The sequence below is a fragment of the Narcine bancroftii genome, chromosome 6 (genome assembly GCF_036971445.1).
Source record: "Narcine bancroftii isolate sNarBan1 chromosome 6, sNarBan1.hap1, whole genome shotgun sequence".
NCBI lineage: Eukaryota > Metazoa > Chordata > Chondrichthyes > Torpediniformes > Narcinidae > Narcine > Narcine bancroftii.
Genome location: NC_091474.1, coordinates 72,910,803 through 72,926,915, shown reverse-complemented (window position 1 = coordinate 72,926,915; position 16,113 = coordinate 72,910,803). Strand labels below are relative to the sequence as shown.

The 16,113-nt window shown below is 43.2% G+C and overlaps 1 protein-coding gene across 4 annotated transcripts in view; it reads right to left on the bottom strand.

The window, feature by feature from the left end:
- Window positions 1-8,967: 8,967 nt before the first annotated feature.
- LOC138736212 (transmembrane protein 273-like) overlaps window positions 8,968-16,113 on the bottom strand; it is a 36,193-nt gene continuing 29,047 nt past the window's right edge. For all 4 annotated transcript variants that reach the window (XM_069885338.1, XM_069885339.1, XM_069885340.1 and 1 more), the window contains exons 4-5: window positions 13,816-13,846; window positions 8,968-10,729 (exon numbers count right to left, since the gene is read on the bottom strand). In XM_069885338.1, coding sequence (XP_069741439.1) covers window positions 10,705-10,729; window positions 13,816-13,846 — 56 coding nt within the window. In that variant the 3' untranslated portion in view covers window positions 8,968-10,704. The remainder of the gene's footprint in view (window positions 10,730-13,815; window positions 13,847-16,113) is intronic.

The window sequence follows — 16,113 nt, the reverse complement described above, 5'->3', positions numbered from 1 at the left end:
GCGTCACATCACCCTCATCAGTGTCTATGCTCCAACCCTCCAGGCGGAACCAGCAGAAAAGGACAAGTTCTACACCGACCTGCGCAACCTCATCCAACGCACCCCTACAGCCGACAAGGTTGTCATCCTGGGCGACTTCAACGCTCGTGTCGGCAAAGACTCAGAAACCTGGCCAGGAATCCTGGGCAAGCATGGCGTCGGCAAGTGCAACGACAATGGGCGCCTCCTGTTGGAGCTCTGCGCAGAACAGCGGCTTGTCATTACAAACACCCTTTTTCAGCAGAAGGACAGCCTTAAGACCACCTGGATGCATCCCCGATCCAAACACTGGCACCTCCTGGACTACATCCTGGTGCGAGAAAGTGACAAACGAGATGTGCTCCACACCAGGGTCATGCCTAGCGCGGAATGCCACACTGACCACCGGCTGGTTCGCTGCAAGCTCAACCTTCACTTCAAGCCAAATCCCAGGAACAATAAAGCCCCCAGAAAGAGGTTCAATGTTGGAAACCTGCAGTCAGACGAAGCGAGAGGAAACTTCCAGGCAAACCTCAAAGCAAACCTCGATGATGCAACCCGCCTCACGGACCCGTCCCCTGAAACCCTCTGGGATCAGTTGAAGACTACCATACTGCAATCCACTGAAGAGGTACTGGGCTTCTCCTCCAGGAAAAACAAGGACTGGTTTGACGAAAACAGCCAGGAAATCCAGGAGCTGCTGGCAAAGAAGCGAGCTGCCCACCAGGCTCACCTTACAAAGCCGTCCTGTCCAGAGAAGAAACAAGCCTTCCGTCGCGCATGCAGCCATCTTCAGCGCAAACTCCGGGAGATCCAAAATGAGTGGTGGACTAGCCTCGCCAAACGAACCCAGCTCAGCGCGGACATTGGCGACTTCAGGGGTTTCTACGAGGCTCTAAAGGCTGTGTACGGCCCCTCACCCCAAGTCCAAAGCCCGCTGCGCAGCTCAGACGGCAAAGTCCTCCTCAGCGACAAGATCTCCATCCTCAACCGATGGTCAGAACACTTCCAATCTCTTTTCAGTGCCAACCGCTCAGTCCAAGATTCCGCCCTGCTCCAGCTCCCTCAACAGCCCCTAAGGCTAGAGCTGGATGAGGTTCCCACCCTGGATGAGACATATAAGGCAATCGAACAACTGAAAAGTGGCAAAGCAGCAGGTATGGATGGAATCCCCCCAGAAGTCTGGAAGGCTGGCGGCAAAACTCTGCATGCCAAACTGCATGAGTTTTTCAAGCTTTGTTGGGACCAAGGTAAACTGCCTCAGGATCTTCGTGATGCCACCATCATCACCCTGTACAAAAACAAAGGCGAGAAATCAGACTGCTCAAACTACAGGGGAATCACGTTGCTCTCCATTGCAGGCAAAATCTTCGCTAGGATTCTCCTAAATAGAATAATACCTAGTGTCGCCGAGAATATTCTCCCAGAATCACAGTGCAGCTTTCGCGCAAACAGAGGAACTACTGACATGGTCTTTGCCCTCAGACAGCTCCAAGAAAAGTGCAGAGAACAAAACAAAGGACTCTACATCACCTTTGTTGACCTCACCAAAGCCTTCGACACCGTGAGCAGGAAAGGGCTTTGGCAAATACTAGAGCGCATCGGATGTCCCCCAAAGTTCCTCAACATGATTATCCAACTGCACGAAAACCAACAAGGTCAGGTCAGATACAGCAATGAGCTCTCTGAACCCTTCTCCATTAACAATGGAGTGAAGCAAGGCTGTGTTCTCGCACCAACCCTCTTTTCAATCTTCTTCAGCATGATGCTGAACCAAGCCATGAAAGACCCCAACAATGAAGACGCTGTTTACATCCGGTACCACACGGATGGCAGTCTCTTCAATCTGAGGCGCCTGCAAGCTCACACCAAGACACAAGAGAAACTTGTCCGTGAACTACTCTTTGCAGACGATGCCGCTTTAGTTGCCCATTCAGAGCCAGCTCTTCAGCGCTTGACGTCCTGCTTTGCGGAAACTGCCAAAATGTTTGGCCTGGAAGTCAGCCTGAAGAAAACTGAGGTCCTCCATCAGCCAGCTCCCCACCATGACTACCAGCCCCCCCACATCTCCATCGGGCACACAAAACTCAAAACGGTCAACCAGTTTACCTATCTCGGCTGCACCATTTCATCAGATGCAAGGATCGACAATGAGATAGACAACAGACTCGCCAAGGCAAATAGCGCCTTTGGAAGACTACACAAAAGAGTCTGGAAAAACAACCAACTGAAAAACCTCACAAAGATAAGCGTATACAGAGCCGTTGTCATACCCACACTCCTGTTCGGCTCCGAATCATGGGTCCTCTACCGGCACCACCTACGGCTCCTAGAACGCTTCCACCAGCGTTGTCTCCGCTCCATCCTCAACATCCATTGGAGCGCTTACATCCCTAACGTCGAAGTACTCGAGATGGCAGAGGTCGACAGCATCTGCTGAAGATCCAGCTGCGCTGGATGGGTCACGTCTCCAGAATGGAGGACCATCGCCTTCCCAAGATCGTGTTATATGGCGAGCTCTCCACTGGCCACCGTGACAGAGGTGCACCAAAGAAAAGGTACAAGGACTGCCTAAAGAAATCTCTTGGTGCCTGCCACATTGACCACCGCCAGTGGGCTCATAACGCCTCAAACCGTGCATCTTGGTGCCTCACAGTTCGGCGGGCAGCAACCTCCTTTGAAGAAGACCGCAGAGCCCACCTCACTGACAAAAGGCAAAGGAGGAAAAACCCAACACCCAACCCCAACCAACCAATTTTCCCCTGCAACCGCTGCAATCGTGTCTGCCTGTCCCGCATCGGACTTGTCAGCCACAAACGAGCCTGCAGCTGACGTGGACTTTTTACCCCCTCCATAAATCTTCGTCCGCGAAGCCAAGCCAAAGATATGGTCATTGTGAAACCAGCTGAGTTCCTCCAGCATTTCTGTGTTTTCACTACACGCACACCATCTGCAGACTTTTGTGTTACACGCTTCTTTCATCGTGTTGTGGCTTTTTCTCAGATTGGGACATGTTGGATGTCCAACCTAACCTCCTGCTGATCTTTAGCACTTGGCTGGAGTCCCATGAGTAAATTGCAGTGAAACTCCAGTTATCTGGAATTCCAGCAACCGGCAAAAAAAATCGCAGAAAATAAATAGGTAAAAAATATGGATGTGGTGCGCCTTATCTTCAGTTCGTCAATCACGGCACACGCAATCTCAAACAACTGGAAAATTCACTTACCTGGCATCTACCAATCCCTGAGGTGCCAGATACCAGGGGTTTTACTGTATTTGTTTGTGTTGATGTTCTTGCCAAAATTCACTGGTCTGTGCGGTAACACCCCTTTCCTAACCTATGTCACTGTCATCACTGGTGGCCGGCAACTGTCATGTCATTACTTTGTTTGAACGATCAACCATGGCACAGTTATCATAGCGGTTAGCGCCACCCTATTACAGCACCAGTGACCCAGGTTCAAATCCAGCTCTCCAGTTTCCTCCCACCCTTCAGAACATCTGGGGGTGGGGGGGGTTATAGGTTAATTGAGTGCATTTGGACAGCAGGGGATCACGGTCCTGTTTCTGTGCTGCATGTCTAAATTTAACGTTAAAGGAATATTCTCAGAGATTGCAAACCAGAAAGCAAAAGCCACAACTTTGAGTATCTTAAAATATTTCATAATTTCTAACATAATTAGAACATTGGAATCATGTCATAAATTGGCATATATATATAAAAAATGACATTTCTATCTGAGGTAAATGGGCTAAAAAGTATGTGAAACGATCATTCTCATTTAATAGGTTATTAGATATCTATTTGAACCCTCTGCAGGAATGCACATCACTTTCAACATATTCTGCTGTGTAACAAGGTTGCAACCATCCAAGTTTATTCATTTACTGTTATTTTTCGACATTGCAGCAAAGGTTGCAAAGCTGCGCTGCTTGAACGTGCTCTGAATTGCTGACACCAACTTTAATATGTTTATGTTAAACCACAAATGTACAGGAAACCTGACTTTGAGTCAAGTTCCTATGCGAGGATGATGAACGCTGACAGTTTAACCCAATTATTCTTACCCTGTTTTTGGCTATGGCCCACTTTGGACTCTGCTTAAAGTTTATGGGCCCCCTTTCCCTGTGAAGAAGTCAAGATTAGGTGATTTCTTCCATACTTCTCTCTGACCAACTACGTGAAAAATATTTAAAAATAATTATGATTTCAGCCCATGCCTTCCCTTAAATGTGCTCTGGCCCCCAGTGATTTAACCCACCTTAACAACTGCAAAATCCATGCCAATGTGTGTTCACAACCTCTGACAACAATGTGCATTCTGCGGACACGGGTGACACAAAGAGGCATATCTCAACATTGTGCGTCACCAGCTCTTCCTTCTGTAGATATGGAACTCGACGTCCAACTGTGAAATGAATTAGTGCAGAATAGCGAAGGGAATGAATAACATAGGGTAGGAGCGTCTGACATCATTCCTGGGCAAGTTGCTGCTTTGAACAAAATACCTGCTTCTGGTGTAATTTCAGACACAATAATTTTTCAATGAATTAAACCTACAAATGGTTTAGTAAAAACTAAACAAATTAAACTAAAGCACCAATGAAACACTAATTAAGGAGTAGAGCTGGCAATAGGATAATAAACTGGCATAGCTCTTGGTATTTTAGTGTGCTGAAGATATATTGGTAGCAGATTTTAATTCTTCTAGTCTATTAAACAAGCACTTAGTTAAAAATCTGTCAGACATCCTCTGCTACTTAAGGGACTGTTGTGATTTATAGAACTGCAGTATAAGCTTCATTATCATTGACTAAATGATGCAATCACGGCTGCTTTTAAAGCTTGAGAGGAATATCTGTTGTTTTAAGAAACTGCTCACCAATTATAGGAACCTGCAGTTTGTCGATTCCATGAAAGATTATGTCAACTTTGCAGGCTGGAAACACAAGAAGGCCAGAGTGGAAGGGGTGAAAGGGAATCTGTAAAAGATAACTTCAGTGTGGGTCTGCAGGGAGCAGAGGTTGAACAAATATCTACTCTGTGCCACAGTGTAATGATAGTACTTTTGTGTCACCGCATTCATCGGCCAATTTTGATGACTTTAAGTTGTCAGAAAGTGCTTTTGAACCACTTTTCAAACTGTAGTCTCTGTTGACATTCCTGAAAATCAAGGACCAAGTTTAGATTCTGCGGTCCCAGTTTCACTGGTCATGGGGGGAAATCAAGAGGCTCCAACCAGGTCTAGTGATCTGCATGCCTCTTATGTTGCAGCCCAGCCATCCAACCCTTGGCCCCTGCTTTTGCCCCCATATCTGACAGGAAGTGTATCAGATGCCATGGGGTTGCAATGGCAGCAACACATGAGCTGGAAGATCTTGGTGTCTTAACCAGGCCAGTTTTGAGGCCCATGCTTCTCTATTCCCTTTTCCCCCTGGTCTCCTTTCACTGAGCCAAAATCAATTCTCATTTTTCCTCTTATCATATCCAATTACCACCTTTTATCTGTTGGTCTCCACCCCTCCCCCTACTATTCTTCCCCCTTTCTCTCCCCAGACTTTAACTCAATCTCTTTTTATTTACACCTTGAGGAAGGGCTCAGGTCCGAAATTCGGTAATATATCTGCGAGACCAGCTGAGTTCCTCCAGCATCTTTCTATTTTTACTGCAATCACACCGCCTGCAGAGTTTCGTGCTTCACTTCATGGCTCTCGCTATGTTCTTCTTCCCTTGTGAAGGGCTCGGTCCCGAAAGGTCAACTGCTGTCTGCTTTCCAGGGATGCCGAAAGGCCGGCTGAGATCCCCCAGCATTTTGTGTCTGGTTTTATCCGTGCTTTAGCTCAGCCTCGTGTACACTGTTAGGGCCACACCAGCCCCATACATCATGAACTACATCCCAGAGGTACAGGATGATTACAGCTCTAAAGGAAGCTGTTTGGCCCATTATATGCAGTACTCCATTAGCACAGCCTGTCCTACTGAAGAATTTATTGTTGAAAATAGAATTTGAAAGGTAAATCCTAATCAAGATTTACTCCCAATCTGAGATACATCAGGTCTCTTCCTTTTTCAATGACCAATAATTGGATTTGTGAGGCTGCAAGACTTTCAAACTCCTAATCCTTGTCTTTCAACATAAAATTAAATTGATTTCCATTTGAGTACTGGCCTTTGATACTGGAATTACAGAACATAAAATTGGAAGAATTTGAACATCTCAAATAACATTTAAGATCAATGGTGGTTCTCCCAGCGAATGGAAAATATTCTGATGATGATGAAAGTTTGATGAGGGCATTTCTTTTCATCAGGACACCGATCAGTGCTTTATATTGTCATGACTGTACGACATGCAAGTTTAAAATGTTTTGAGTCATGTTACTAAGTAGAAACCTGCCAAGGTCTCTCAGGTAAGTCATGGGAAAAGATTTAGAAAGGTCTGACCACAATTAGTTGGAACCAAAGCTACAGTTCTTTATAACAGATTTCTGTATATCTACTAAAGTTCCTGGAAGTTTTGTTTTCAATGTCTTTATATGTTTCTTGATCATCTCAGGTTAGGTCCCCTTTGTCTTCCCAATTTTTGTTTCCTTCTCGATTTTGTTCCTGAAACTTTGACCACCTGATCTTCAGTTTCCCCTTGAATCCTCCTTCTGTATTGATCACTGGAGGCTATTTGGGTTTGCTTTTGGTAGAATATTTATTTCTGGGCTCATTTAGTCACCACTGCAAATATTTCATTTTTTTTGCACAGAATTGATTTCCCTTTGTTTTACTGAACATGTGGCACCATGTTCACTCGGTGTGTGGTCTGTACCCAGAATGAGCTAGCAGAGGAAGTTACGATGAAAATGAATTTGGTCAGAAGGTTGTAGAGGACCAATGCAGGTAATTGGAACACTCCCAGAATGCCAATTAGACCATCATGGATGAGGTGGGCTGAAAGCCTGTTCCATTATGTATGACTAAGAGTCGAAAACGCAACTGGAGATTTGAGTGATAAAGAATGCGTCCTTTGGTTCTGATCTGTAAAAGAGTACCTCTCAGGGAGGAATTCACATCAGCAATGCTGAAGTAAACCTCCTCTGTTAGGAAATGATTCTTGGGAGATCGTAAACTGGAATGCGCATTTATAATACTCATCCTGGAAAATGCAGATAGATGGTGGATATTTGGTGGGTTAAATTGATAAATTTGGGAGCAATTGGGTGGCACAGGCTCATGGGCTAAAAGGGCCTGTTACCATGCTGTGTGTCTAAATTTTTTTTTAAATTAAACTCCCTGTTTTACAGCTGAATTACAGAATTGATCAAGTTCTGGGTTAAAGATGGTAAATGTTCATCTTATGCCTCGATAAAGGGCTTAGGCCCAAAATATCCGTAACACTGGACAATGAAGATTTTGCTTCCTGAACATTTTTAGGTGTATTTTATGGATTTTGGGCTGCGAATCATGAAACTCACCTTAAAATTTTCTATCCTGGACCATTTTTTAGATTTAACCTATTTTTGTGATTTCCTGTCATATTTTAAGTCTACTTCAAGCATACAAAACCACAAAGTGCCACATGTCATTGAAAATTCATAGTCCGCATTTGCACTTGGACTTCTTCCTTGCTGATCTCAGAGCCGTCAGTGACGGACACGGTGAAAAGTTTCACCAGGACATGGCGACTATAGAAGAGCAATATCAGGGCAACTCGAATCCATCAATGCTGGCCGACTATTGTTGGACACAAAAGGCATCAGATGCTGAGTACAAATGAAAATCAGCAGGAAAACGTTTTTAGGCCAGTTGAACTAACGTAACGTGTCAGCGTCATTATGCGATTAAACAGGCTAAATTCAATAAAAGTTAATTTAATGTTTCTCCAACTTCCTACATGAGGCGACAGATCCGAAATTATCTTTATGTTCATCTTGAAGCTGTCTGTCGTAATCTTCAATTTCTTTTCAGGAAACAAACCTTTTGAAAAAATGTTGTCCTGTGTATGTATGTCCCATGGTCACTGAGACCGGCTGAGTTCCTCCAACATTTCTGTGCGTTTTTACTGCAATCACAACAACTGGCTGACTTTTGTGTTTCCCTACTATCTCTATCTTCTATCCACTTGTCCAGTGTTCCATTTGACAAGGAAGGACACAACTTCATTCAGCATTTTCTGGTGAGACTTCAATGACCTTAGCTTTGCTAAATCAGTAACATTGTGACAGCTTGGTAAAGCCAGCTCAGAGAGATGTCCTCACGATGATTGGAAGGAAAATGGGTTGCATTACGCACTAGTCAGATAATTTGGTCTAAAATAGTATTTCACTTGTTAATTACTCTTTAACATTTAACTGGTGCTCAATAGCTTTTATGGCATTTAGTTACGAGTGCCCTCAAAAGCACAAGTTCTGCATTTAAACATGAACCTAACTTTTAATAGCTTCATTGAGTCTCAGAATACATCAAGAATTTAAAATACTTCTATATACTTATAACTTGATTCTCACATGATGATCCCCATGGTTACAGAAGTTTCACTGAGAAAACAGTGAAATAAATTAGGTTTGTATGTTAGTCTTATTTTTATTTACGTACAGCACACTAGCAGGCCCTTTCGGTCCACGAGCCCGTGCCACTCAATGAACCTCCAACCCCGCTATGTTTTTGAAAGGTGGGAGGAAACCAGAGCCCCTGGGGAAAACCCACACACAGACACCAGAACATACAAACTCCTTACAGGCAGCATGGGATTCGAACCCCAGCCCCAGTCACTGGCACTGTAACGGCATTGCAGTAATCGCTATGCCAACCTTGTTGCCCTTTCACTGGGATCCAAATAGAACGTTTATTTTTGTGTGCACATATTCCAGTGATCCAATGAACAAAGAAAGGCTTAGAAATTGACAGATAATGGAACTCGTGTCATATGCTGGGAAGCAGATCAAAATGGGGAAGAACAGTTAGACGTTGAATTACTTTTAATATCCGAACACTTTCCATTCAAAATTCTTCTGAATATATAAAGTTGCATCTAACAATAACAATAATTCATTTTACAGCTATAGAACAGAGAACTACAAATACATGATATAAAAGCAGTCATTGCCATTTTAAGTAACAGAACAATGAACTACTAGTTAATACAATCTTCCAAAATCACGACAAAACTGCTAAATGTTAGCAGCAGAGTTCGGACTTTTAATTATTGGTCCCATGGTTATCAGGAGGCAGGCGGAGCGATGGTAGATTCATAGAACAGGAAGTGGCCATAACACCTCTACTGGCCTGTCCTGATATTCATACACATGGAATGCATGTGCATTTGGAAGTACGTTCCAGAGGAATATTGTCCTGCGATATCAGCCATTCTCAGTGATAAACAGTTTGCAGCGTCGGGAGTCTGTGATTACCTATGATGCCTTTCTGATGGTCTCGGTGGCACAATAGTGAGATGCAAGAATTTTTCAAAAGGAGGAACCAAGCGAAATAATGTTGTGGGTGTAATGACACTGGACAAGGAAGGTTTGGCTTCCTGAACCACTTTGGGTGTATTTTGTGGATCTTGGGCAGCTGATCATGAAAATCACCTTAACATTTTCCTTTTATGTTCTGGGTTTTTTTTTAAGATTATAACCTATTTTTGTGATTTCCTGACATTATAAGTCTACTTCAAGCATATAAAACTATGAAGTCATTGAAAATTCATTTTCTGCATTCGCACTTGGACTTCTTCCCTGCGGATGTTGGTTCAGTCAGTGACCAACACGGTGAAAGGTTTCACCAGGACATTGTGACCATAGAAAAGTGGTATCAGGGCAACTGGAATCCATCAATGCTGGCCAACTATTGTTGGACACCAAAACAAAAGGCATCAGATGCTGGGTACAAGCGAAAATCATCAGGGAAACATTTTTAGGTCAGTTGAACAAACGCAATCTGTCAGCATCATTATGCAATTAAACACGCTAACTTCAAAGTTAATTTAATGTTTCTCCAACTTTCTATGTGATACAGCATATCTGAAATTATCCTTGTGTTCAGCCTGAAGTTGTCTTTCATAATGCCCAATTTTTCAGGAAGCAAACCTTTTGAAAATTGTTGTCCTGTGCTTTTTAAGATAATCTACTTGATTGTGCATTTTGCTGATTCTACTTTACAGTGTCCAACTTTCACAGTGATAGGAACCTGATGTGTGAATGTGGCAAAGGCCGCTGGTGCAAGGTAGATGGGAATTTTGTCCAGACCTCTGCAGTTAGTCATGGTCAGCTTTTGGCATAGCAGTCCAATAAAATGGCCTGAGTGATGAAAAGTATTAAGTTTCAAGCACCACTACATATTCAAACAAGAATAGAAAACAATATTGTGTTTAATAATCCAATTAGAAGTGATGAGTGTTGTTGTTACCCAGAGAGTGGCGAGAATGTTGAGCTGTGTACTACATGGAGAATTTAAGGGGAATGCTCTGGGCTGATTTAAGGGAAGCTAAGTGAGAATATATAGAGATGGGGATGTTGACCAAATTCAACTGGGAAAGGTAGGAATGAAGTCGGGTGAACTAAATATCTTATTTCAATGCTGAATAAATTGTACATTCGATGTCACATCCAGCAATGAGCCCAAACTTGCCCCATATGGTTACTTCAAACACAAACAATTCTCCCTCAGAGAAGCAGCTTCTGGCACATTGACCTTTGGTTCTAGGCAATTCTGTGTCTCTCTTCTCTGTAATACAAAATATTGTTATTTTAAAGCAAGATCAAGTCTGCAAAGCATAGCACTTCAGTACAACTACATTTTGTTTACATGGGAGTTAAAGCTCAATAAGGAACACAACATGCCAGAGGGACTCAGCAGACCCAGCAGCATCCATATTTCAAGTAGAAACCCTTCATCGGGATTCCCAATAAAGGGTTGAGGCCCGAACCATCCCTTTGCCTCCTGCAGATGCTGCCTGATCCACCAGGTTCCTCCAGCATTTTGGGTTTTTCCATTTCTACAGCTTTTGCAGTCTCTCTCATTTGACAAAGCACCATCTTTAACTAACTGTACAGCAGGTTTTGCATGGATCTTGAGAATTTTATGCTGAGTCAGATGCCACCCATTGCTGGTTATGTGGCCATTCAGACCCTCGGACCTGCACTAACAAATCAATGATTTCTCCACATGTCCTTGTTCTCCTTCCAATGAATGCAGAAGGATGGTTTCTGTTCAGCTGGGAAAACAGACCAGCCCTCAGTTTCCTGAGACCCAGCACATACCTGTTGCACCATAGAACATTACAGCACAAAAAAGGCCATTTGGCCCTTGTCTGTACTGAATTACTAATCTGCCTAGTCCCACTGACCTGCACTCAGTCCATGCCTCGTTGAGAAAGGCTGAGGGAAATAGACAGTAGGGGAATGTAAAACTTGAGAGCAAAGGTTTAAGATGAGAGGGAAATGGTTTAAAAGGGGCCTGAGGAACAACAGCAATATTTAAAAGTCATGGTTGGGGGGTCGGAGGGATCTGGGCACAATGAAGGCAAATGGGACGAGCTCAGGTTGCCAACTTTGGTCGGCATGAACAAGTTGGCCTGGAGCAGTTTCCATTCTGTAAAACCCTAGGTCTGTATGTCTGGAGCGTCAATGAAAGGCAACATTAAAGAAAATGAGTGTCATAGTGGAAAGACATTCAGGGACTGAGTTATGAGTAAAGGTTAAGCGAGCTTGGAATTTTCTCTTTGGAGGGCAGAGGATGAGAGGCAATGTAATCAGGGTGTACAAAATTATGAGGGGTAGAGTGGACAACCAGCCCCTCTTTGAAGGTTATTTCAGGCACAGTACACCTATCGTTACAAAGTACAGTAAAATCCCTGGTATCTGGCACCTTTGGGGATTGATAGATGTCAGATGTATGCATTTTCCGGTTGCTTGAGATTGCATGTTGCATTATTTGCGAACTAACAAAGGCACTCCAGTTTTAAACTTTACCTATTTATTTTCTATGATTGTTTTTCTGGTTGCTTGAATTCTGGATAACAGGGGTTTTACTGTACATTCCTGTCAAAGCAGCTCCGTCATTATACAAAAAAGGAATCTTATAAATCTTTGCTTTCACTCAGCGCACTGGGCCAGGAACACACACTGTAATTGTTATTGATTGCTCTGACACCACTGTTTCGCAACAAGTGAACTCTCTCCTTGAGCCATTTCTCAGAATTGGTTCGATACTTGGAGACTCACGTCATTTATTGAAAATCCTTCCAAGTTTTGGATCAGTAGTGCAAAAACAACAGGCAGTTTCAGTTATCAATGAGGAAAATGGTGTGCGTTTTCCTGAATCTCCACGGTCTTGTCATGTTTTTTTTTCTTAAATATTTAAATTTAGACATTCAGCAGCGTAACAGGCCAATATGCCACCCAATTTACACCGCATTAACCTACAAGAGTGGAAGGAAACCGGAGCCCCTGAGGAAGACCCACGCAGACATGGGGAGAACATACAAACTCCTTACAGACAGTGCAGAATTCAAATCCAGGCCTGGTCCCTATCGCTGGTGCTGTAAAGGCGTGTGCTAACCGCTATGCCAGCCGTGCTGCCCTGCATTGGCCAGTGTCCCTGACCAGTTCAGTCAGCATAGATTCCAGGAAATTAAACAGTCCAGTAATGCCTAGCTGCTGGACTAGTTTAATTTGTCTTGTGTTAAAATGTTAAAAAATAAACAAAGATGGTCATTTGCTAAGTTTATTTTAATCACCACTGCCCAACTTTTACTGAAAACATTGCATTCGTTTTCAGCAAAGAGGGAACACTCCACATCTCCTTGCTTCCTCATTAAGGCTCCTTACTGCCAAGCATTTTCCTCGGCCACTGTTAACTCTTAACTCAGTCCAAAAAGCTAGAATGTTTCTCTTTGGAGCAAAGAAGGATGACAAGTGATTTAATAGATTGGGAGAGATGCAGATAGGGTAGGCAGCCAGCACCTTTTCCTGGGGTGAGAGTAGCAAACATCTTCATAGGGGGAAGGGGAGACCTCCGGGATGAGATTTTTTATATAAATACACAGAGTGGTGGGAACCTGGAATGCCTTGCCATGATGGCGGTGGAGGCTGGAACAATAGGGACATTTAAAAGACTGACAGGCAAATGGATGAAAGAAAAATAGAGGATTATGGGTGTGAGGGAGGGAAGGATTAGATTCCCAAGAAGGTTTAATAGGTCATCACAACATTGTAGGCCGAAGGGCCTGAACTGTGCTGTAATGTTCCATGTTAAAATTTGCACAAATCTTTACATGACAGGGTCCTACAATGAAACCCTACCTGAATAGGCTGCAAAAAAAGAATCCCTGGGGAAGATTATCTGCTGCAACAGTTATAACCTTACAAACTTTTCTCACTGAAGGTTCTATTTATTGTTATGTACACAAGATGCACAAAATCTTTCCCTTACTTCATCTGCAAAGAGTAACCAAGTCATCCAGCCCCATTGTTAAAACAACAGAAGCAAACAAGAGTCCCTTCAGAGGCATCGAGTGGCCGTGGGTCCCAGCACCTCTCTTGATGGCACTGCCACTGATGCTCCCACAACCTCTGTGTCCAGCAGTGAACCTCAGCACCCAACTCCTCTATCCGGATCAGTCAGTCGTAGCTCAACAAATGCATTCTCATCTCTATAACTAACCCCTTTCGGAGACAAAAATCTAATCACTCATATCACCACTGCTTTGAGGAAATGTTCCAACATTGCCAAGTTGTCCACCATCCTTAAACAGTGCGCCTTTCAATCCAATGTTGAGCCAATTCTCTGCGGAAATGTCTGTTATTTACCTTAATGACTGGCTTTGCCTGGATGGAGGATCTGAAACAGAAATGGTGATGAACTGATCAGTTTGTTGTTATTATTGCATACAAGACATAGGAGCAGAAATGGGACATTCGGCCCATCGAGTCTGCCCTGCCATTTAATTATGAGCTGATTCATTCTCACACAAAACCTTGCAACTCGCTCTTTCTGGTGCGTGTTTTTATCTGTGTGAAGCAGCCACTAATCTCTCTGACGCCGAAACTTCATTGCGGGGACTATTTCCTTCATTTTATAAGTAACAACACACTTTATTTGGAAATGATGAACATCCCCATAAAGCACTGGCAGGTTGGGAAGTCTGAGCAGAGCTGCAGTCACAACAGATCAAATGTTTTTCACTGTTGGTATGCAGCACCTTCAACAGGTTCAAGACTGAATCCTGAGTTTGGGGGGGTTGCCAAGCAACTTGTTACAACACCACACTGGCACTGTGTTTACTTCCAGTACTTTACTGGGTCCTGCAGCCTCAACATGCACGACATGGATTCTTGTTGGAAAACTCAATTGTTTCAGGTCATTCCTAGTTCTGTGCTCAGCCCAATCATCAGGGGGCTGCAGTGGTGGTAAAGCTGAATGGTACCTTTGGCTAACTCACAGACATAAGCAGCCAGCCCTGTATTTGAATCCTTGGGACAGCTGTGAGGGGGAAAATGCTATCTGAAGATCTGTTCTGCCTCCATAGGAAGTGCTGGAGTGCAGATGCTGGAACAAACTCTGAGGGCGAGGCAACATCAGGCAGTGCGGGGACATGAACAGTCAATGTTTTGGGACAAGACCCTATTTCAGGACCCTTTACTCAGTCCTGACTCAAAACATTGACTGTCCACTTGCCTCCATGGATGCTGCTCGGCCTGCTGAATTTTGCCATTAGGATTTTTATTTAAATTCTATTTATTTATTTATTTAAAAATTTACAAATGCAACCATGAAGGAATAAGGCAAACTGCCAAACATCACTGTTACATATTCATCAACATAGATGGGATAGAATTGGTAACAGATAAATTTCTACACATGTAGATTTGCTCAAAGACCCCGACGGTCTTGAGATTCACATATCACTTTAGTTTGGTCTCAGACGCTGAGGATGCTCTGATGCCACATACAGCTCCTGGCAGTAAATGACTGTCTCAATACCACAAAACAATTAACTAGAAAACCTTGGTTTCTTGTTGGCATCAGCCAGACATTCCAGGTCTGCCCTTGTGGTTTGTGGTGTGATCGAGGGTGCTGGACTAGTTCCTGTATCTGAGGATGTCCGAAATGTCATTGAACTATAGTAAAACCCCTGGTATCTGAAACCTATGAGGATTGGTAGATGCTGGAGAATTATATTTTCCATTGCTTGGGACTTGCTTTTGCAATGCCTAACTAATACACTTGCATTAAGAATAAACAGTTTAAAAGACAAAAATACTACACTGTACTTCCACTGAACAAATTCACTTACCTGAAGCCTTAAAGCATTTTACTTTATTTTCAGTCACATTATTTGAAAACATTTAACCGTCGCTGCATCTGCAGGTTCCTCCCCTCCATGAAGATGCCCGAAAGACTAACAATAATGCTATAGATAATTAACCCCACCCTCCCCCCAAATTTACAGATAAAGTCTCTGACTGGGGTGACTCTTACTAAACAGTGATAAGGAGACACTAATAGAGTCACTCCAATGGTGAGCGGCATATCAACCAGCTCCTCATCATGGGCGATGCCATTGCTGTTTCACACAACTTTATTCAAACAGCTGCTATGAACAAAACCCAACCAAGGCTGGATATTTGTTCCCATCTTCACCAAAAATTTGTGTTACTTCAGAGAACATTTATTTTTACAATTTTAAACTTTCATATTTATTTTTACAATTTTAAACTTTCATATTTTTACCTATTTTATTCTCATTTATTTTAAATTTTTTAAAATTTGTTTTCCACAAGTATTTTGTCATTTGCTTGAATTCAGGATATCAGGGGTTTTACAGTTTATCTTGAATTCAAAGTTAAAGAAAAGTTTGTGTTCAAACATTTATAAATGTATGCCACGTAAATCATAGCTTTTGGTGACACAAGGAGTAACTGGTAGACCCTCCTAATGAACCTCAGGTGCTGTTTGATGGAATCTGCAGGTTCTTCTGGGGATCATGAGAGTTACCCCGGGTGCTCCAATTTATTCCCACATCCCAAAGATGTCTGGGTCGGGAGGTAAATTGGCCATTGTAATTTATTCTGAGTGTGTTGGTGAGTGGAGTGGGGGCAGGGATG